Source organism: Mus musculus, chromosome 1 (genome assembly GCF_000001635.26).
Source record: "Mus musculus strain C57BL/6J chromosome 1, GRCm38.p6 C57BL/6J".
NCBI lineage: Eukaryota > Metazoa > Chordata > Mammalia > Rodentia > Muridae > Mus > Mus musculus.
In genome coordinates this window covers 180,393,482-180,416,541 of record NC_000067.6, presented here as the reverse complement: position 1 = coordinate 180,416,541, position 23,060 = coordinate 180,393,482, and the positions used below count along the sequence as shown (strand labels likewise).

General features: G+C 49.9%; 1 protein-coding gene and 1 long non-coding RNA gene across 8 annotated transcripts in view; one reads left to right on the top strand and one right to left on the bottom strand.

Annotated features, from left to right (window-relative positions):
• The window catches only part of Itpkb (inositol 1,4,5-trisphosphate 3-kinase B), a 94,413-nt gene that overhangs the window by 8,261 nt on the left and 63,092 nt on the right, over positions 1-23,060 (bottom strand). For all 3 annotated transcript variants that reach the window (NM_001081175.1, XM_030254970.1, XM_030254969.1), the window contains exons 3-4: positions 3,769-3,868; positions 2,542-2,755 (exon numbers count right to left, since the gene is read on the bottom strand). In NM_001081175.1, the coding sequence (NP_001074644.1) occupies positions 2,542-2,755; positions 3,769-3,868 (314 nt within the window). The remainder of the gene's footprint in view (positions 1-2,541; positions 2,756-3,768; positions 3,869-23,060) is intronic.
• Positions 8,129-17,085, top strand: Gm39712. Of its 5 annotated transcripts, none has more exons than XR_003948302.1 (5): positions 8,129-11,557; positions 11,650-11,834; positions 12,581-13,005; positions 13,094-13,256; positions 13,755-17,085. It is a non-coding gene; the product is annotated as a predicted gene, 39712 (long non-coding RNA). The 5 variants fall into 5 exon arrangements; XR_003948301.1 differs by having other exon boundaries at positions 11,632-11,834; XR_003948300.1 differs by having other exon boundaries at positions 8,129-11,834; positions 12,581-12,690; positions 12,917-13,005.

Below are 23,060 nucleotides of genomic sequence, written 5' to 3'. Positions count from 1 at the left end.
TGGAGCACAGAGAATTAACTTGGGGTAGCAGAGAGGTGCTCCCATGGCTGGACTCTGGGGGAGAGGCTGACTCAAACAAAGAAAGGGAGGCGGTGAGTCCATGCAAGGCCAACAGGTGTCAGGTCAGGGCCAGAGCAGCTTCCCCAGGGGCTGGGGGCTGGAAACCAGCTCTAGGTCTGGATGACAGAAGATACACTCACATCCAGTGGGAAGTTGTAAGCCCGAGGGTGCAGTGTGAGCACCACTCTCCTGGAGGCAGGTTCCAGGTCCTAGAAACACCCTGATTTAAGATGCGTCCAGGTCTCCGTGCCTTCCCTCAGGACCCATACACACCATGGCTAAGGCTGGCTCTGCTGACGAGCCTTCTCACCATTTTTGTAAGCCTCTGCCTCATTCATGCCCTGACTTGGTGTTTGACAAGGATCCGTGTCCTAGCCTCTTTCCACGGCAGGGACAGCCATGACCTACTTATCTTGGTGCAGGCACAGAGGGCTATGTTTCTGTGCTACTGTATTTGGCGTCTCCATGGAGGGCAGGCCACGGTTGAGGTCCTGGTGTGCAGTGCAGAGGCCTGGGTACATTGTACTATGTTGCTACGTGGGAAGGCATCCCTGGAGACTCCCGCTCAAATGGTAGCACAGGCTACCCTTGTGGTGTGGCTGGCCCTGGGACACACAGGGACAATACAGTTGAAGCATGTAGTAGAAGTACTCAGAGTTAAGGAGGCCCTTAGGGACTGTGTGTGGGGAAATAAGGGCTGTGAGTGATGCTTTTGGGGTGGTCTCCTCTTCCCTAACTCCACCAGGGATGGGGTTACTTAAGCCCTCTTGGATAGGAGAGCTCTGAGGTACAAAGAGAGAAAAGGTATTAAGCTAGAAGAGAGGGGAGTGGGTGCCCCATTCCTGCATCTTTCTAGGGAGCACACAAGGCTGGAGGCAAGGCAGAGCTGACTTTGTGTAATTGCACTGGTCTGGGCACCTGCAAGAATGCCTAGTGGGGCTATGCTTGTGCCCACCTCCTTCTCCTGCAGGCAGACTGAGTCCCCGTCTTCCTAATGTTGGGAGGAAGGGCAGGGCCTCTGCTTGAGTGGGCATATTCTAGTGCATTGTGGAAAGAATTTTCTAGAGACAAAAATAAGATATCCAGAGATCCAAGGCTGTATGGTAGTTACAGGGACATTCTGCTTTCTCCCTGGGAGCCAAGACATCCAGGGCCTTGGAACTAGGAGGAGGTGGCGAGTGGTGGAGAGGAGCCAATAGCAGGCCCTGTATTGCTCCATGACCCCATCCATCCCTACTCTCGGGATAAGAGCAAGGGGACTGGTCTTGGCCAGTTGCCAGGGGCTGATATGGACACAGAACTCCTAGGAGGGATGAGAAGGAAAGAAGGAAGATGATTGGTGTAATCCGAGTACACTGGGCTCTCCCTTCCTCCTTGCCATCTTCATATAAAAGACACTATATGCGAGGGACAGGGGAGATAGCTCAGTTGGTAAAGTGCTTGGCACAGACTTGAGGACCACACTATCATAGAACATGGTGGTGTGTGCCTGTCCTCCGAGCACTAGGCGGGTGGAGACCTGAGGCTGCATGGCCACCCAGCCCCCTAATCAGAGAAGCTGAGGTCTTAAAAAAAAGATTTATTTATTTCTACTTTATGTGCATTGGTGTTTTGCCTGCATGTATGTCTGTGTGAAGGTATCATATCCTCTGGAGCTGGAGTTACAGACAGTTGTGAGCCGCCACGTGAGTGCTGGGAATTGAACCTGGGTTCTCTGGAAGAACAGCTAGTGCTCTTAACCACCGAGCCATCTCTCCAGCCATGAATGATGTTTTAATAAAACAAGTTCGTCAGTTCCAGAGGAACTGAACAAACCTCTAGCCTCCACATGCACACGCATGCATAAAAACACACACTCATATGCACCTGCCCATGTGCTGAAGAAATAGCTCAGTCAGGCTATTCAAGTCAGATTTAGGCACCAGCTCTGAGCTCAGTCCACTGTCTAGTGTGCATGTCTGCAGCCAAAATTAGGTTCTCTGGGCTCGTCATGCCATGCTGGAAGCCTGAAAGGTGGACAGCCAAAAGGTAGGGATGGTGTCCACTTCTGCCTGAGGCTCTCTGGCCCTCCAGACTGTGGAGCTTAGCATAGGCTTGGAGCTCCTGGCAAGGTCTGGAATCACCTCAGGCCTATCTTCTACCTGCTGCAGGGGCCTCTGTAGCTCCACTCTTAGCTGTACCCTAGTGTCAGATCTGTTTTCTTTTCTTTTTTTTGAAACCAGCATATGCTACAAGCCAGTTCTGTGCTCCCTCTCTATTCCCCTGTACCAGGAGGTCATTGTCTTGCTTCCTCCCTGATGGCTATTCACCTCCCACCTGACTAGTGTGCATCTCCTCTGTCTGCTCCCCAACAGCCTCAGCATCCAGCCAGGGCTGCCTCGAGGAGAAGAGGCTCTTGGCAGAGTGGGGCCAGCTTCCAAGTGTCCTCTGTACAGCCAGGCAGGATGGGGGCGGGGCACACCTGCAAAAAGCCTGGCTCACCTGACACCCATCTTGCAGTCCATCACGCAGGGCGAATCGAAGTCAGCCAGCAGGTCGTCCATCTGGTTGTAGCGTTCCCCATCCTTCACCACGTCCCCATGGTAGGCTGGCACGAAGGGTCTCAGCACATCCGCCATTAACCGGTCCAGGCAGCGCTGCTCAGACTCACAGTGCTTCTTAAGGATGCGGCCATTTGCAGCTGCCTTGAAGCTCCCTGTGGAGTAAGTAGGAGAAGGACCTCTAGCCTCAGCGGAAGCCAGAGGCATCAGGGACCCCGTCACCTTGTAACAGTCCCTTAGAAGCTGCATCTGACACCACTCCCTCCTCCCAACCCCACCCCAGATGAGATGTTACAGCTATGGCTGACCTGAGGGTTGAGGTGTGGCCATTTGTAGACAAGCCCCTTAAGGCTTTGAGTTCTGGCCACTCATCCACTGACTACAACCCTGGTATAGTTCTATCCACCCCTCAGTATTATAACAAGCACCCCACCTCTACCTCTTAATGAAGCAGGTGTTGCTGAGTCTTAGGAAAAAAAGCCCAGTGCCACACAGGGCGCAGAGTGGGCTAAAAGAGTGTGTCCAATGCACAGGCCACCTGGGTAGTGCTCCTTCAGTTATTCCGTCAGGGAGTATTAAGAAAGGGTGTCTATCTACGTCTTGGTCTAAGTCTGTGTTGCCCTGTGAAGAACCTGCAGGTCGGTGAAGTCACAAGGACCAAATCTGGGGTGGCTATGGAGGTATTCCCAGAGGACAGTGCAAGAAAAAGGGCTTCATATGGTGGCTAGATGACCTTGCCAGCACCTTGGTGGCTATGGGGTGACTTGGTCACATCTCCCTCCAGTTCAAGTTCCTTCCTGGTAGAGACTCCATCTCTGCTGACAGTACAGCCCCCAGAACAGGGCGATGTAGGCACACACAGTGGCCGCACGCTGAAGTGGCTTAGCTTAATCCCTTTGTCCAGGATTAGAAAGGGCAAACAAGTTATAAAGAACTGATCGATAAAGAAGTTTTATCGATGAGACTGGAAGTGAGGTTGGGCTGGGGCTGGGGTAGGTGTAGTCTTGGGGATAATGTGTCAAGAACTTTGGAAAGGACAACTGTCTACAGGCACTTACAGGCAGTGTAAGGATAACACCTTCTGCCAGGGTCTGTTCCAGGGCTGCCCTCTCCTGGAGCATCCACCCACATTCACCTGGTACCTCTCTAGGAGAACAGAGTGTACTACCTGCATGTCCTGCCAGCTGGATCCAGGGGTACTTCTTCTTGAAGGACATGACAAAGGGGGACCACTGCACCATGTTCTTTATCTTTCTCCATGACTTGCTCTGGAAGACAGCAAACAGAGCACTCTGAGTGACAGACATAAACCAGTTCAAACAAGCTCACAAGGAAAATGACCTTTTGTACCAAAGCAAGTGATCTCAGTCTAGAGGGGTCACTGTCACCCAGCAGCAAGGTGTTGCCGCACATTTTATTTGTAGATGTTATGGTAAATGAGCATTAATGAGGAAGCACTCCACAGAAAGGCCATTTATAGATAACTGCTGAGTATCAGGTGGGAGGGCACACACCTGTGACTGCTGAGTACCAGGTAGGGAGGGCACACACCTGTGACTGTTGAGTACCAGGTGAGGAGGGCACATACCTGTCACTGCTGAGTACCAGGTGGGGGGGGGTACACACCTGTGACTGCTGAGTATCAGGTGGGGAGTCACACACCTGTGACTGCTGAGTACCGGGTGGGGAGGGCACACATCTGTGACTGCTGAGTATCAGGTGGGGGGGGGGCACACACCTGTGACTGCTGAGTATCAGGTGGGGAGGCACACACCTGTGACTGCTGAGTACCAGGTGGGGAGGGCACACACCTGTGACTGCTGAGTATCAGGTGTGTGTGGGGGCACACACCTGTGACTGCTGAGTACCAGGTGGGGAGGGCACACACATGTCACTGCTGAGTACCAGGTGGGAGGGCACACACCTGTGACTGCTGAGTATCAGGTGGGGAGGGCACACACCTGTCACTGCTGAGTACCAGGTGGGGAGTCACATACATGTGACTGCTGAGTACCAGGTGGGGAGGGCACACACCTGTGACTGCTGAGTATCAGGTGGGGAGGCACACACCTGTGACTGCTGAGTACCAGGTGGGGAGGGCACACACCTGTGACTGCTGAGTACCAGGTGGGGGGGGCACACACCTGTGACTGCTGAGTACCAGGTGGGGGGGGGGCACACACCTTTACTCCCATCTACTCAGAAGGGTCACAAGAGCTCAAAAGTTTGAGTCTAGCTCAAATGATACAGTGGGAAACCCCTAAAACACACACACACACACACACACACACACACTCACACCACCAAGTAGTGGATGGCAGAACTCATGTCAGCAGCCATGCCAACACAGGCACCAGCTGCAGCCAGCACAGTGTTTGCTGTATAAGTGCTTGTGACAGGCTGGGGTCCTGTGGCCTGTGCCGACGACCTTCAAAGCCTGACGGTGACAGGAACATTTTAATCTGTTTTACAGATGAAGCATACCAGCTTCAGCAAGTCTTTGCCCCTAGTCCAGCAACCTGGGAGCAGCGACTCCTTTGGGGTCAAATGACCCTTTCACAGGCGGTGCCCAAGACAACCAGGAAACACTGATATTTACATTATGATTCATTACAGTAGCAAAATCACAGATATGAGGTAGCAAAAAAATAATTTTATGGTTAGGGGTCACTACAACATGGGGAGCTGTATGGAAGGGCGGCAGTGTTAGGAAGTCTGAAGACCGCTGCTCTTCTAGTTCATTCTCTCCCCTGCTGGTCAGACCAGAGCACAATGAGAACCTGCAATCTAACTTCTGCATCTGTCCACGGAGAGGGCCCCTTCCATGGCTGCTCTTGTCTAGGTGTTTGATAGCTAGTTTTGGGGACGGGCGACAAACACAAAGGAGACATCTCCCTGAGCAGCCAGGGCTCTGGCTTTTGGGGTGTTCTGGCTGTTCCCTTAGCTGGGGAGCCCAGAGCCATTGTAACATGCCTCTAGTTGCCACCAAACCTTGATGATGCCTGTACTGGGGCTGGGACCCTTCCAGCACGGTCACCAGGTGACACAAAGCTTATACTCTGCTGGGTGGAATCAGAGCTGGCATGTGCTTGTGGGCTCTGGAGGGATTTGTGTGTGTGTAATGTACACGGAAGCTCCCTGTGGACAGTAAGGAGAGCACCACTAATAAAGCTGTGTCCACCAGAAAGAGGGAGGATGCAGGGACTGCTGGGGACTCAGGGCTTCCACTCTAACTTCAAGGCAGTTGCTTAAGCCAACTAACAAGTCACGGGCAAAGCCTCCAGGCAGTGCCTTAAGTGATGAGCTGAACCAATCCCTGGATTGACATCCTCAATCAAACCAGCCTTGGTCCAGCCTTGTTCTGCGTCCACACACAGGTAAGATCATTTCTCACTCAGCTAGACCTTGGGGTTGTGCAAGGGATGGGAGGGTCCTCCTGACTCATCTGGCTAAATTTGGATCAAAGGATCAGAGAAAAGTCACGTTGGGGAATGTGGTTTTTAAAACCCTAAGATGCACAAGAGCTGTTGAAAGCCACCGAGATTTGAAATTGCCGAAGCTGCTGAAGCGACTTTGGGCAGCCTCACAGCTTGCACCGGACCTGGCTTTGCTAAAATAGCCAGAGTGTGGGAGAGGGATTTGAGGTGGGAAGAGGGAAAATAAAACAAACAAAGAAAATAACACAGAAGGCACACAACACCAACCTTCTTTGCACCTGAGGTATCTGGAAGGGAGGGAGGGAGAGAGAGAGAGAGAGAGACAGAGAGACAGAGACAGAGAAACAGAGAGCAAGTGCTACCAGCAGGGCAGTTCCATGCCATGCTAAACCACGGGCCACCAGATCTGCCAGCAGGAGGTGGGGGAGCAGCTTGGAGCTCAGGGCAGCCATAGCCTGACCCACCTTTTCCTTTTCCTTTTCCCCATGAGCTGCTGCCTCAGAAGAAACTTGAGCTTCTATTCCCAGGACACAAGGCCCCCTGGGGACATGCCACTCCCTACCTTAGCACCCTTGTCTTTCAGTAGAAATGACCCACTGTTCGGAGGGCACACCTCTGCCCTGGCTCTGCCCATGGGAGGAAGCCTCGGTAGGGTCTGACTCTGTGTTTGTGTAGGCTTCGGGGGAGGTGGACAGTTTCCAGGGCATGCCACTCTCTGGTGGCCTTTCCCTTCGGGCATCTACAGATATTTTACAGGGATGTAGTGACTTAAACAAAGAGGAAGGAGTCATGGCTTGTGTCTTCTGCAAAGTGGTTGGAAGAGGAATGACAGGATCAGGGATGAGAGGAGGCAGGGTGTGGGGACAAGGGCCTCTTTCCTACTTTCACAGTGCAGTAGTTATCAGCAAGGGCCTGGCACAAAATGGAATTGAAGGGCCCCTTGTTTCAAATGTGGTAGGAATGTCCAGGCAGGGAGGGTAGCCTAGTATGACCTTTCCAAGGCCAAGCAGGTATGGCCTCTGCTGCAAGGTTCACCATGGCTGTCAAGAGCCTCTGGCTTCAGGCTTGACACAACATGGGTTACCGCAGGACAGATCTCCTGGAGAGAGCCACTGCAGTCCCTGGTGGATCCTTGACTGCCAGCCTGCCCTCCTTCCAGCACCTGCTTGATGGAGCCTCTGCAGGTTCAGGACTCACCACCCCATGAGTGAACAATGGAAGAAATATGCTGTCTCCTGAGGCCAAATATCTAAACACTCCCTAGATCCTACAGCAACAGACTGATGGAGCTTAGAGCCACCAAGCTTTGGGGTGAGAAGGAGCCACTGTTCTTCCAGGTCTCACTGCGGTTAAACCGGGTCCTATAACTGGGTCCCCTGAGGGCCTGTGGAATCCCCGGTGATACAGACCAACCTCCCACCACGTGCTCTGCTCCGCACATGGCCAAGTTCAGGCGAGCCATAAATACTCACTTTGTCTTGACTTCTGATTCTTTTTGTTTGTTTTAGTTTCCCTCCAGACAGAGTGCTGGCGATAATCCACCAGGCATTTCCAAAGGGCCAGAGGGCAAGTGGGGTGGCCATGAGCTGAGCCAGCGTGTGATTGGTTATTTATGAAGCACCACCTCCAGGGCCACCGTGCTAGGTCCTGACCACATAGTGGGAGCCCCAGGAGCCCAGGGGCTTCACCTGCTTCTGTCTACACCAGTGGCTCTCAACCTTCCTCATATGACCTTTTAATACAGTTCCTCATGCGGTGGCGATCCCCAACCATACAATTATTTTTTTGTTGCTGCTTCATAACTCTAACTTTGCTGTTATGAATTATAACGTAAATGTCTGATATGCAGGATGGTCTTAGGTGACCCCTGCAAAAAGGTCTTTCAACTCCTTCCAAGGGGGTTGAGACCCACAGGTTGAGAACCATTGGTCCAGCCACTCTATGAAAGCAGATTCCCAAATGGCTGACATCACCTAGAGAGGGGTGGGGGCACATATTTTGTGGGCCAACAAAATCAACTCCACGAAGAGGCTAGACTCTGGGAAAGTCCCTTTCCGCCAGACCCGTTCCTCCAACTTACTACTTTCCTTCCAGCACTCTCTCTTATTTCAATGATTTGATAACTCTGCTTTTATTTTTAGATAGTTTTAAAGAAAAAAAACCCCCTCTCTCCTGCTCCCCCCTTTCTAGGGTAAGAGTGATGAGGGGGAAGTAACTGTGAAATATCACTGTCCTTCGACGATCCTAAAAGCCTGTCAGGCTAATGCTGGACTGAGCATGCGCGAGGTTCGTGTGCCCGCACAGGGAAATCTCAGGCAAATCAGAGGTTCAGTGTCTGTGGCGTTGCTAGGTATGGTGCTGTCGTCAATGGAGCCTCACAGCGCTGACATACTTATTTCCATTTTGTTCAGAGGCATTAGTGTTGCTCCAAGTTGCACGGCTTCCAGCTCTCTGCCATTTAATTCTGAAGATTTTGTTTCAGCCAACAGGATGCCCAGGGCCCCTCTCGTCTCTCCCTTAGCTATAAAACAGCCTCACATAGACAGCGAACACTTTGTCACTTTGTCACAAGACTGACCTTTCAGATGGGGGAGGCCTGAAGAGACCTGCCCTCCCCTCCCTCTGAGTCCCAGGCTTTTCCCAGAAGGTCCTGGCTGACACACACTTGGGGAAGGCACACTGGACAAAAAGTGGACAGGAAAGGGCTCACTCTGGGTTAGACCTTCTGCTCCCTCTTGCAAAAGTCGGACAAAGTCATTGCGTTCACCATGTTTGGGAAAAAAATGCCTTCTTCTTAGCTTCTTTTTCTTTTGGTCTTTCCATAAAAGCAGCTAGGGTTTCCCTAGTGATCGGTGCCCGCCCTCTCTGGGGAAAAGCCTGGTGCTTCTCCCAGGCCTTGTGGCCAACTTTGTTCATTGTGCTCTTCTGGCAGAGGCCCCGGGAGGGCGGTGTGGTGCAGGCCCAGGCAGGTAGGGCACTCAATGCCCCTTCCTGGAGCCTGCTTAGAAACCGTGCCTGCCACAAAGGTCAGCGTGTTGCGCTCCGAGAGGACAGAAGGCCTGAGAAAGAAAGTCCCACCATTGGTAAGGCCGGTAGCTACACCTAAAAGCAAGGCTGTACTCGAGACTGACCACCTCCTCCTTTAACAAGCAAGACTTTCAAACCTGTCGAAGAAACCTCTTTTGTTTTGCCCCGCCTTCCCACCCAGCCCTTGCTTTGTGCCCACCAGGGGGCAGCCTGGAGCCGTTTTTTAAAGAATCGCCTGAGCAGGGTGGGATTAGGAAGAGAGCTGAGGCACACACAGGTGAGTCCAGGAAGGCTGAGCGCGCCTTATGCGAAATATCTGGGGCCAGAAATGCTTTAGACTTTTTTCCAGGTCTTAGAGTGTGTGCACACACACCATGTTGTAGCTTTTAAAGACTGGACCCAAGTCTACACGTGAAACTCCTTGTTTCAATCCACCCGGCATCCACATAGCCCCAAGGTGATCTTACAGAGCATTTTTAGTGTCCCTGTGGTTTGGCTGTTTGTGACCCATCAGGAGAAGAAGTTAGGCGTCTAGGTCAATGTTATTGTTGGGAGAGGGATACTCTGTATCTCCTTCAGAATCTGTTGCCGGCCTGGAACAGGAGATCCAGGATGGTTGTTCTTCATCAGGACCAACCCCTGATTGCTCAGGCATGGAAGGCATCGCCTTGCTGAGGGGGTAGCTGTCTGTCACCATTCTCCTAAGCAGCACCTTTTGGGCAGACAGAAAGCCTTTTTTTGTGTGGCTCCCCAGAAGGTCCGGCCTGCCTAGCTGCCTTTTTTTTTTTTTCTGTTGTAACTTAAGGCTCAGTTGCTACACCAAAGGCTGTATCCAGACTGTTCCCCGGGATGCTCCACAAACCGCTCTTCCTCTTATCAGCCAGAACCCTGGAGAAAGGCCCTGGACACAGCTGGCAAGGACAGGCCTGCCGCCGTGGAGTGCCACCGTGGCTCCCTAAACACCCACAGAGAAAGAGGGTCCCAGCATAGCCTCGGGGCCACTGTGGATACTCCCCTCCCCCACTCACTTCACACCCCACTCTCTGTGTGCCTGAGACCCTGCAGGACATGCCATCTTCCTGTCCCTCATCTGTCTATCTCCCTTATCCAAAACACTCGTGACTGGAAAGGTCTGGGGTCTGGGCTACTTTCTTCTCTTTCCCTCTTGCTCTGGGACTTTGGATGTTTTCACGGACAGCCATCGCATGTAGCTGGGACTCTAGGGACCACAGCAAAGAAAGATCTTGCACTAGAGACCTTGCTTCAGGTAATTCTTCTCCCCCAAGCCTGACTTTCCTGAGCTGCTGCCAAAGGGGACTGCCATCCCTGCAAACCAGTCTTTGTTTTTACTGCCCGAGAGCTGAGGTGCCCTTCATGTTCCTGGGTTTCCCTGCCAGGTGGCCCAGCAATCGCTGTCTCTGATGTGAAGGTCACCGCTTGGCTTCTCTCCTCCTTCCAGAACTAAAAATGACAGCAGTGAAGAGGAGGAGGAGGAAGAGGAGGAGGAGGAGGAGGAGGAGGAGGAGGAGGAGGAGGTGGCAGATGGGGAAATGCCTGACCACACAGAGCCCATGCCTGCACCAGGAGCTGGCCCGCCTCAGCCTCCCTCCAACTCACAAGGCTGAGAGGGAGGTAACAATAGTCGGAAGCTGGGAGTGGCCACCAGGAAGAGCCGAGGGGGGTGGGGTGGGCCTCTCCTGGACACTTCCTCATGGAAAAAGGCAGAGAACAGGGGACATTTAGCTTTGTCTGGGAAAGAGAGCCAGGCACTGCGGCTGTCCCACAACCCTCCCCAGGCCCCCTCCCTCCCTGTCTCCCCAGAGATTTTATTTTTACTTTGGTAAATGCAAAAAAACAAGGTTGAGTTTCTGGTAGATGGAAATTTACTGAGGGCCCTCTCTGGGCAGCAGACAATCGGCCCAGCACTCAGTCTTAGGGATTATCTCTCAGACAAGATGGGTGAGGGGGCCACTCCCAACACACTGCCTAAGGAGAACTTTACAGAGTTAGGGGCCAGAGTGCTCAGTTCCTCCTCCTCCGCCTGAGGGACTGCAGGGTAGGTAGGGCAGAGCCCCAGCACATGGAAACAGTGGTAACCAGCTTGTGTACTAAGGACTTTGGACAGGTAGATGCAGTGCTAAGCATTTGATAGGTACAGTGAATGTATGCTAACTTGTCATGGAGGTGCTCTCATGATCCCATTTTACAGATGTGAACACTGAGACACACAGAGATTAGACAATTTGCCGAAGGTGCTAGAGATGGTAAGGAGAAAGCCTGTTGAGAGTCCCAGGTCTGCATCATTCAGCTAGGCTATCTCCTTTGTCATTTGTAACATGTGACTTTATAGCCAGATGAACTTGAGCTCGGCTCCTGTTAGTCCTGCCTGAAGGTCCTGGGCAGGATACCAAACCTCTCTGAGCTTCAGTTTTCTCCATCCTTGTGACATGGAAATACCACTCGGCCAACACCACCAGCTGACGATGACAACAGGTTGTTCTCAAAGTTAAATCCAACTTTGCTTGGGCGAGGCTTGCTACAGTCAGAAACACTGAACCTCTTCCAAGTTCTGTCTGCTCTCTCAGCCCCAACAGCACAAGCCTGCAGGAGATGATGCTGAGGAAGGGCAGCTTGGTCAACAGCAGGACCTGACACCCTCTTCCTCCACCCTGGCCCTCAGCCTGAATCCCACCTTTCCAGGATGACAGAGACAAAGAGGACCAGTCAGATTCTCTGCCAGAAGAATCACCTGAGCCATTTCTGAGCATCTGTGAGTCTTCACAGGATAGTCAGATCCACGAGTCTAGCAGAGAGGCCACCAGAGGCCTTCTAGTCCCATCCCAAGCCAGGGCGCCCTGGGGAGGGTTACTGTGAGCACCTCTGCTCTGTTGTTCCTGAGGCAGAAGGCGCGCGCGCGCGCGCGCACACACACACACACACACACACACACACACACACACACACACACTGCTTTTTCCTGGCTGGAAGATGACATTTTAGAAAGCCAGGCATCTGAAAGGAAGTTCGCCACAGAAAGCAGAAGGAGCTCAAAGGTCACCTTTGCCCCCCTTTCACAAGCAGCTTGCAGAAGGAAAGTTGCTTCTGAAACGGCCTCTGTAGCACTCACGCTCAGAGCCACGGAGGCAGAGAAGTTCCAGGCTCCTAGTGCAAATGCCATGGACACAGGTGGACACACAGAAGGGACAGGGCTGAGCGCAGGGAACTCCCACCTCAGGAATTTCTAACAAGGAAACTTTTGAGGAAGGGCTTACAGGCGGATCCCACAGCTATATTTAGAAAATTATTTCCAAGCAAGGCACACTGGAGCAATTCATATTTCTGAGAGGTAGCGCTGAGTTGCTCGTGGCTAAGGGCACTCTGTAACACAGTGCAGACCTCCTGAGCACCAGAAACCCTTTCCGCCTTCTGAAGACACTTCTGCAGCCCCGTCCTGGCAGAAGCTGACTTGCAGCTCCCGACTGGGCCGTGAGTCACCCAGTTTCCCTCTTCTGACAGGCTGTTCCCGGTCTTGAGAGTTCAGCGGCCATGCTCCTGTTCACGTGCAGACCGCTGGAGGCGAGGCACAGGAAACGGGTTGCCAAAAAGGCACACCAGTGAACCCCCAAGTACGAGCAAGATTCGTCACCCTCAGAACTTGAGGCCAGGGTCATCCTGACGTCTATGAGGATGTGTGACTTTCATAAATAGTCTGACTCATCACTGGTCCTCCTGTATCTGTCACCGTGGGGCCCCCGGTGGTGGCAGTGGGCTCTTACTTAGCCCGTTCTACGCTGCGGTATGAGGATCCCACGGGGCCATCCCAGAGATAGCATACTTGCCTCTCTCTTTCAGAGGTTGCAAACAGGGACATATTCTACCTCTGCTAGTGTCCCCAAGGTGACAGAACTGGAATCATGCTCAACCCGTCACCCTGGCAGCCTGTATGTCCACGGAAGTGGGGAGTGGGGTTTCCCACTCAATAGAGCAGGGGCACTCAGTGGTTCCTTCACTTTTTGCCTTTGGTTACAGGGACTTAACCTTTGTTTGTTGAGACTCCACCAAGCATCTCAAGACCATCAGAGAACGAAACCAATAAACACGGCGGCAACACTCCTATGTGTCACTACCCAGAGGGAGACAGAGTACTTGGTGCACACAAGAGTCCCCTTCTCATCTGCGACGCTTACAGAAGGTTCCCGATTCTCGATTCTCGTAGACTATCACAGCTCTTTCTCACTGGGTAGGGGAATGAAACTCTGAGAATGGCAGAGGCCAAGGAATGACACCGGAGCCGAGGATCCTCCAAGCTAAGGATCTCAACCCAAAGACCTTCTTTGCAGACTGGGTGCAGGCCCAGTTCCCGGAGGCAGGGCTGAAATGCATACTGCCTTTGAGGACCTAGGGAGAGGGATGTCCTTGTAGATGTCCACCTGCTGTCTGTCTGGGAAGGCTGCTTGTCCCAGGGTGGGGGTGGAGCATCTTCTGAACCCTTGGAGCCTGAGAATGGCAGAGGGTGAACAAAGTGTCCCAGGACCTCCATCCTCCCGCAGTGACGAGAGCCCTGTTGGGTAAGCTGGGCCCCCTCAATGTCTCTGGGGACAGCCCATATTTAGGAACTGCAGCATCTCTTCTAGGGAACAGACCAGCTGGTTGATTTATTCTCCTTAACTTTTGATGTTGTTATTATTAGGCACATCTGTCTCTGAGTGAGGTCACCAAGGAAAAACCCAACCAGAGGAAAATAGTTTCAAGCAGTCGTCATTTCAATCTTCGGAAAAAGGAAGCGAGTGGATAAACTAACTACCAGAAGATTCCAGAATTCAGGATGAGCGACGAGGAAAACGGAAAGTATGTGCTCTGGGAACGGGGCAGCTGGGCTGGATGCACAGAGCACCCACAAGCCGCTTCCGCTTCCCTTTCCCCAAGCTTAGCTCTTTCCTTTTCCCTAACACAAAGGCCAGAGAAACAGACACCCTCTCCATGCTTGCTCAAAGACCCAGAAGGAGACCCTATTAGTGACCAGTGACCAGGTGACATGGGACAGAGCTTCCCTCCCAGTGACCATCAGACTTAACTTGGTTCAGCTATAGCCCCACCCCCGCCCCCACCACTTTTTTCTAAATCAGTTGCCAAAAATTGTAAATGAGATTTCAAACAAAAGTCCAATGCTTCTTTGACACACTGAGTCTGCAGTCCTGGCAGCCTGGGATTGAATAGTGGCAGCTTGGGATGGGGGTCAAATTTTAACCTATCACCACCAGCCTGGCCCATGACAGTATCTACATTAACAGGCGACCAACTATAAACGCGCCAAAGAAAGCCCAAAGACCCAGACCTCAAACACAGAGTTGTCTCTTTCTCCGTCTGTAAAGAGAAGAAAATGATTGACATGCATGGCTCATATTCTATAGAGAGGATAAGGAAGAAAAGCAAGAGAAGGGTTTGAGGAACTGAGTACCACTCTACCAGCTGGGTGACGTGTGGTCACATGGGTACAGAGACTAAGACACACACAGAGCCAGCCTCTTGGATTGGATTAGTAACTAGGGTGAGGACAGGGGAACAAACACACCGGAAGCCTCAGAGGTGACGTCACCCAGGAAGGTAGAAAGTAGAGCTGAGGTTTTGGATCTTGCCAAGTACACCTGGTGCCTGGATTGGGTACCCAGTTCACACTGCTTTCCTAGGCCTAGGGCCAAGGACACCGGATCCCACTCATTCCATACGCTCCTCTCTCTTACACAAAGCCCAGCTTCGTCAAACCCTCGCAAACAGAGACCAAGCTCTGCCTGGGGACTCTCCTGAGTTCCCATCCTCCATGTCCTCTCTCTCTGCAAAACTGGCCTACTGGTGTTTGCCCAGATGTGCCATATTGCTGGTTCTGGGGCAGCCCGTCTGGTGGCAATAACCTATGTCACTTGGAGGACAGTGATTTACTGTTTAAATGGTGCCCCTCAACCTGTCCACTTTCACCTTCCCAGGTCCTGCCCATTTCCCTCTGAGCCACCCCGGTAAATGGCTTCTCCTTGCAAGATTTACATATCACACACAGTCCACAATCCCTTTGTCACCTGCTTAGAGCTCATTCAGGTCTGGTTTTATTATGAGCATCATTTCCTATAGCAACAGTTCCGGAGGGCAGGACCCCAGGCCCTGGTAACACACTTCCTTCCCAGAGTTGAGAGCTAATGGATGAATGCAGAACTAAGTAGCACGAGCCTCCAAGACCTGGCTCCTGGCTGAGAAGGCAAAAAGGGAATCCTGTTCAGTATCTATAACCAGTTCTGAAGGAGTCTGGCAGGAAGCAAACTGAGATTCCTAGACCAGAATGATGCTTCTTGTGTTCCTGGGAACTAAGAACCAGAGGAGGAGCCTTTAAGTCCTGGCATGAGATGGTCACATGGAAACAGAGATTAAGACACCAGCCTAGCCCCTAGAGGTAGAGGTGGACAAAAGCCAAGATTGCTATCCTATAGTTAATCTGGAAGTCGCTGGCCCCAATCAACTATCTATCTGTATTCTATGACCTCAATGCTGTTTGTTCCTGGCTGTCGACATCAAGGCTGGGCTATTTTCTCCCATAGACCCAGGGCAGGGATGGCCAGGGCCAGGCAAATGAGAAAAGCAGATCCACAATGCTCTTCCAGATGTAAGATGAACATTAGGACAAAAAGAGCTAGACAGAAAGGTATCCCAGGCTGGATAGGAGCTTACTTCTAGAGTCACAGCTCTGCATCAGGACCTGGGCAGACACTCACCCATGCTCTCTACTCTTAGCCTGAACTAGCTTCCTTTATGGGGTTTTAGAAAGATCCAGACTGAGTGAGAACAAGCCGGTCTGACCAGGCTCTCCCCTTGTCCAGCTAGCCCCTTTCTGGCAGTGACAGCCTTGCTATCTCCCTTTGTCCTGGGACCAGGGGCTCCGGCTTGTTATCGCCCCTCCCTCCCTCCTTCCCTCCCTCCCTTTGCTCTGTTTTACCTGATACAACCAATACCACATAGATCCACTATGGTGCCCCACTGTGTTCTGGCTTCAGGCTTAAGCCCAGGGAGTATGAAGCCCAGAGTAGATGAGCACAGGCCTGATAATGGAACATGACAAGGATGCCAACCAGCTTTATAAAGAGGAAGGCACAGATAAGGGGGCATTGCTTTGGGAGGGGGGAAATAAAGGAAGTTTTTTTGGGAAAGATGGAGTTTCTGCATCTTTAAGAGCCAAGAGAGGAAAGCAGCACAAGGGGCAGAGGGAAGGCAGAAGAAGGTGGGCTTCGGGCTTAGAGAAAGCATGAGCAAAGCTAGCGCTGCGTGGCTCATGCTCTACAACCGAGCTATGCACGGCTGGCCCTAGACTTTCAATACCGCACATAAGTGTCAAATACACAGAGAGATACCGCCTGCCTCTCACAAGTATCATAGTCGACACAGGTGCTTGTTCAGAGAACTCTGGTTGTAAAGCAAGACCTAGACACACATGGAAGGAGCACCCCACATCTCTTTCAGCAGAGCTCACTGTGGGCTGGCTTGTCCCCAAGCTTCGGGTGATTGCATGTCCCTGAGCTTCATGCCCAGTCTAGAAGTTGGGTCTGGAATTGTAAAAGCATGGAAATGGAGCCCCATCCCCTCCATCTTACCGTTTGAGGCAACCACTCAGGGCTTTAGCTTGTGTTTAAAGCATGATAACAGAGGCTGGGAAAGGAGCTAAAGTGTTCGTGATGTGTGTAGGAGAACCTGAGTTTGGATCTCTAGGCCCCATGTAAAAGCTGAGGGCGGAAGCACAGGCCAAGAGACAGGGTGGACACCCAGAGCTCAGGGGTCAGTCAGTCAGTCAGTCAGCCCAGCCAAAACAGCGTGCCCCAGAGTCACTGAGATTCTCTCTCAAAGACTAAGGCGGAAAAGCAAACGGGAAAGACATCCCAACTTCAACTTCCACACATGTACTCAGTGGTGTACACACACACACACACACACACACACACACCACACCACATCATATCACATCACATCACAATTTCTACACACAGTGGTACACACACACACACATACACACACACCACAAACAAACAAGTCAATAGCACATTTGATAAATAATCCTGATGAACTAAAGACAAGGAAGGCACCATGACTTCTAGAATTCAACTGTAATGAGTCTGTGTGTGTGTGTGTGTGTGTGTGTGTGTGTGTGTGTGTGTGTGACTTTAGGTTACATTTTTCTCATGCAGTCAGGTGTCTGTTGCTTTGAGTGAAAAAAAAAACACCCTTTTTGAAATGAATATGAATGGAAAGTGTGATTGACTAACTCAGAGAAAAGCAAGATCAACAATACACACAGAAGAGCCATTTTTGTGAAATCTGATTAAGTTTGTAGAAGTCTCAAACCCAGAAACTATAACGTTTCTTTTGTGTCTGCTACAAACCACTCCATAAGTAGAATGTTTCCCAGTTTCCAAAATAAGGATAATGTAATTAGCAAGAGTTTAAACCATTAATTACTCTGAATTTTTAAAATATGCATGATCATATACACAAAATTAATTAGCATAGGCTTTACTCTCTGTATTTCTTTCCTAGTATAATTGGTTCATTAATTGCTGAAGATAATTTTTGTCATTACAGAAATAATGAGTTGCTGGTTTTGTTATTTTTTAAAAAATATATGTCTGGAGGTATATATGCTAGAAACACCACTGGCTTCTGGGGAAAAGAGGACGCTTTCTGACAGCTAAGCTCAAATCTCCTAAGGCTGGGCCAGCATGCCAAACAACTTGGACTACTGTCTTTAAGTAAATGACACAGGAAATGGCTGGGAACTTCACTACACACAAGGTAAAATTGCCCACGTGTCAAAAGCATGAGTCAAATAAGTTGGAGAAAACCTTTTATAAACCACAGCATGATTGAAGATGTAACAGGCTTTGTATGTAAAGGACTCAAGCAAGACTTCAAGATGCCAACAGACAACCTGTGTACGTATAACCCAACATATATACATATATGTATGTATACAATGAAAGCAATATGTCACTTGTCTATCAAACTATCAAAAGTTAAAAAAAAAACATAATAAAGATGAGCTGTACAATGGAACCCGGACCGACACACTATTGAGACATGCTCCCAAAAGGCACGCGATCTTCTGGAAACACAGCTCAGGAATATGTTTCTAGGGCTCTAAAAATGTCTCAACCTTTCATTTACTTTTTTTTTAACCTCTGGAAATCTACTTAAGGAAGCACTCTAAAATACGGAAAAAGTTACAAACACAAAAATGTTAATGAAGCCATTGTTTCTAGTAACAATAGTATTGAAAATAACCCAGCATCCAACAATGGAGAAATGATTAAATAACTCTGGAGGTACATCCGCACAGGATTTAGTTGATCAGTGAACTAATTGATTATTTGGTCCTCTACTCTGAAGACTAAAAAGCTACATGAAAGTTGTTGCTATACTATTAGGCTGGTGGGGTGCAGAGGAGGCTAAGTGGTAAAATACTTTGTTTCTTTTTGCAGTGCTGCGGTTCACTGCTAGGGTTATTTACGTATGTTAGAGATGTGCTCTACGGGCCCTGCCCCCAAAAGGATGGGCTTTAAATGGCTTCAAAGAAACACAGCCATTGATACTAAGTAAACATTTATGCACTGTGATTTTACACCGATCTCAGTAAACTCTCTGACCCTTTTGGTCTGACTTCTCTTCTTATATTCTATCCTACTGCATGCAAATAAGCTGCCAGCTTTCCTTTCTGAGTTAGTTGGAATCTAAACTGACTTATTAATAAGGCAACAGAAGCCAGGTGTGTGCCACATACCTTTAAGCAGGTAGACCTCTGTGTTTGAAGACAGCCTGGTCTAGACAGTGAGCTGCAGGCCAGCCAGGGTGTCACACTGAGACCTTGCCCCCCTCAGAGAATACTAATGACCATCATGATCCACAGGGTCTGTGTTCGATGGTAGCACTACAATGGCACATTTTACTTTTTATTTACATGTATGGAGTTTTACCTGTGTGTATGTATGTATTTATGCTGTATGCATGCCTGGTGCCCTTGGAAGCCAGAGAAGGCACCAGGTCCCTTGGAACTACAGTTACACATGATTATAAGCTGTCTTGTTGTTGCTGAGAACTGAACCTGGGTCCTCAGCAAGTGCTCAGTAAAACAGCAAGTGCTCTTAACCACTAAGCCATCTCCCTGCCACTACTTTCTTGTTATTTATTCAGTTTCTATACTAAGTACAGTATTATACTATAGTAAGTGGTTAGCTTACTTTTATTACAGTTAAATATACATGTATGTATACATACAAACACATACACTCAGAGAGAGAGAGAGAGAGAGAGAGAGAGAAAGATCACATGGGCAAGCTGCAGTACTATCTTACCCAGTTCTTTTGTGCCTCTTCCTGTGTCTGATCTAAGAACACAGTCTCCTTCAACAGGGCCCTTCCTCTGGGAGAGACACTGGACTTCCTTTACCTCTGTGTTGGTCTCATAAGGAAGATCAAGACCAAACCTGTTCTCCGTATAGGATGCCTGCTCTATGAAAACTCCAGGGAACCCCAGAAGCCTAGGGACATTGATGAGGGGCCAATTTGATGGAAGATAGCTATAATAGTTTGGTGGGGGCCTTCTTAGTATCAAACCAAGCCAGGAGGCTGGAGAAATGGCTGCGCTGTTAAGAGTACTTGCTGCTCTTCAGAAGACTCGGGTTCAGATCCGAGCACACGCAGAGGCTCACACCATCTATAACTCCAGTTCCAGGGGCTCTGATGCCCTTTTTCAGCCTCTGAGGGCACCAGGCACACACGTGGTACACAGACATACAAAACCCTCATAAACATTAAAAAAAAATCTTAAAAAAAAGTCAAGAACAGAAGTAAAGATGACATGTACTGAAGAAAACCTCCACAAAGAGAAGATGAACCCACTAAGAGTGGGGGGTCATGATTTCCAACAGGCTACCCACACGATGCCTTATAAAAGCACTAACTAAATGCCATTGCTAATGAATTCATTCATTTAGGTGTTTATTTGTTTGTTTTTGAGACAGGGTTTCTCTGCGTAGCCCTGGCTGTCCTGAAACTCACTCTGTAGAGCAGGCTGGCCTTGAACTCAGAGTCTGCCTGCCTCTGTCTCCCAAGTACTGGGATTAAAAGCATGCACCACCACTGCCCCACCATTCATTTAGTTTTGAAAAAGTACTTGAGTGCACTGCTATTTTGGAGGTGGGGCACAAAGACGGTACCTAGAAGTAGCTTCCATTCTAGGTGGAGGAAGACCATACAAATACATGTTGCATAGGTGGTGGCATGCATTCTGGAGATTGCTAAAGGCAGGGTGGGAACACAGGAGGCGGCCTGGCGGTAGGGGAGAGGGGTGTGGCCTTTGCAGTACCTTTTCTGCAGAGGCTGTGGGGCTGGGCATGCCGGAGAGGAGGGCAGAGAGTGATAAAGCTAGGCTGGTCCCTACAGAGCTTTCCAGGCTGTTCTGAGTTAGGATTTTAGGGCTTCATACAGGGTGGGAAGCCTTGGTAAATTCTAAGCAAGCAGTATTCTAAGCCGCACTGTTTTATTATGAAGAGTTGACCTGAGAAAAGCCAATGAGGAAGGGTGAAGACAGCAAAGATGGAATTTGAGGGCATTGTAATTGTCCAAGTGAGAGGAGAAGACTACATACATTTGAGACCCCCACTTCTCACTTTAAGCTGAGACTGTCTTTTAGTGGGAGGAGGGACCACAAGCTACTTTAAAGTCCCACTCCAACCAGGAGGTATGGTCCCTGTTGAGACAAGATTCCTGCTGTTAACAGAGAAAGAGCCATGTCTTCTTGTGCCAGAGATGAGCTCACCGGCAGCAGTAGGAAGGAACAGCAATTAGGGGTGTATCTGGATGAGTCTGGATCTTGTCTTAGGAGCAATGGTCTCTGTTCACCTGGCTGGTGTGACTCCTCATTGTTTGCCCATAGCAGCTCCCAGGGCAGCTGTGGATGTGGGCAGATCTGGAGGAACAGGATGGGGAGACCCTGCACTTGACTCCCGGACCCCAATTTTAGTCATTAAAACAAAACAAAACAAAAACTCCGACCACACCCAGAATTGTGACCCCACAAAGCCATTATCCTGTTAATGAGCATGTTTTACATCATACCAAACACACACAGACACTCCTCTACAGAGTCCCTTTTAAAATAGAAGGGCTGGACCATGGTTCAAAAGTTCTTCCCTGCCTAGGAGTGGAGACGGTTTAAGGGGTTTAAGGAAAGCCAACACCAGGGACTGGAGCTAAAGACAACCACAGCAGCCAGGTGGTGGCACTAAAATCTAGCCAAGTACCAACCTGTGGTCACAGTGATGATGAGAAATTATGTAATGTTGAGATGCTTCTGAGGAAAAAGTAGATTTGTACGCAACCATTTGTGTTCCCTTGGGAAAATCTCAGGATGTGTGGAAACCTTTGGATACGGCGTAGCCGGAGTAGATGGTGCAGACACAGTGCCAATATGTTCTGAAGTTGGAGCAGGATTAACATAAAATACAGACTTACATACAGGAATGATACAGAGCCAGACATAGCATCTTTTTGTGACCGTGAATATTGATCGTCACCTTAACAACCTCAGAGGTAAAGCTGTGGCTCTGTCTATGAGGAAGCTCTTCAATGGGCTAACCCACCCCAAATGTAGGGGCAGTATGCCATTTCACTGGCTGGAGTTCCATACTGAATAAAAAGTTGAGCACAGGCTGGTGAGATGGCTCAGTGGGTAAGAGCACCCGACTGCTCTTCCGAAGGTCCCGAGTTCAAGTCCCAGCAACCACATGGTGGCTCACAACCATCCGTAACGAGATCTGACTCCCTCTTCTGGAGTGTCTGAAGACAGCTACATAAATCTTTAAAAAAAATAGAAAAAAAAAAGTTGAGCACTACATTCACCTCCCCCTGCATCCTGGCGGTGGGAGCAAAGAGACCAGCTGGCACCCTGTCCTGCTGCCATGACCTCGCCACCCTTGAACTGTGAGCCAAAATCCAACCTTCCCTTCCTTAAGCTGCTTTAGTCAGGTGTTTTATCACGATGAGAAGGTAGCTAATACACTACGGGTATCTGTTATCATATACACATTTGTGCTGTAGAAATAGATATTGTATGTAGTGTATATTTATATCTATAATATAGGTACATACAATATAGTACTGATATACATCAACACACACACGCACGCACGCACGCACGCACGCACGCACGCACATACCCATGCATGCACACATGACACAAGCTATTTACATTTCTTGGCCTTTCTGCTTTGCTATCTAACCACCCGGAAGCCTGCTGGGGCATGGATATCTATATCTGGATGTCTTGAGAATCTGTCAGAGAGCTGTAGGAAACTCCCACCTAGTCCTCAGGGACATCTTGGTCTCCAAGGCTCCGTGGCCCTTACACTCATTGTTCTGCTGAAGGGTGAATAAGGGTTAGGTGAAACACAAAGTGTGTCTTGACGTGTTTCCTCCTTGGCTCAGTGACAGCGTGTGTAGGGGACAGGGCAGGGATGCTTTATTGCCATTTGGTTCCCTGCCCCTCCATCTTCCACTTGGCTTCAGTTGTCTGGGAGTCGCTAGCTTCACCCCACAGTTTTCAGATAACAGAACTCCTCTGACTTGACATTTCTAAAGAGCCGGGTAGCTTTCAAAGAAGCTCTTGTCACCCCACCCCAGCAAGAGACTTTTAAAACAGGAATGTGTTTCTCAAATATCCATAATGTGACTCTTTCAACGTCTCGGCTGCCCTAGGCTTGCATCTCCCACCCACTTCCCATCCTTCGTGCCTCCTTTGCTCGGTACCTGCCCATCGAGCAAGAGCTCCTCTGCTCCTGCCCCACATTCAGAACAATGATTGTAGTGTCTATTCTGGTTCATTCTTGATGGTGTTCCAAGTCTGTGACTTTCCTATTTACCCACATGCACTTGGCTGCAGTGTCTCCCCCAGCAGCTAAGAACTCTGCTTC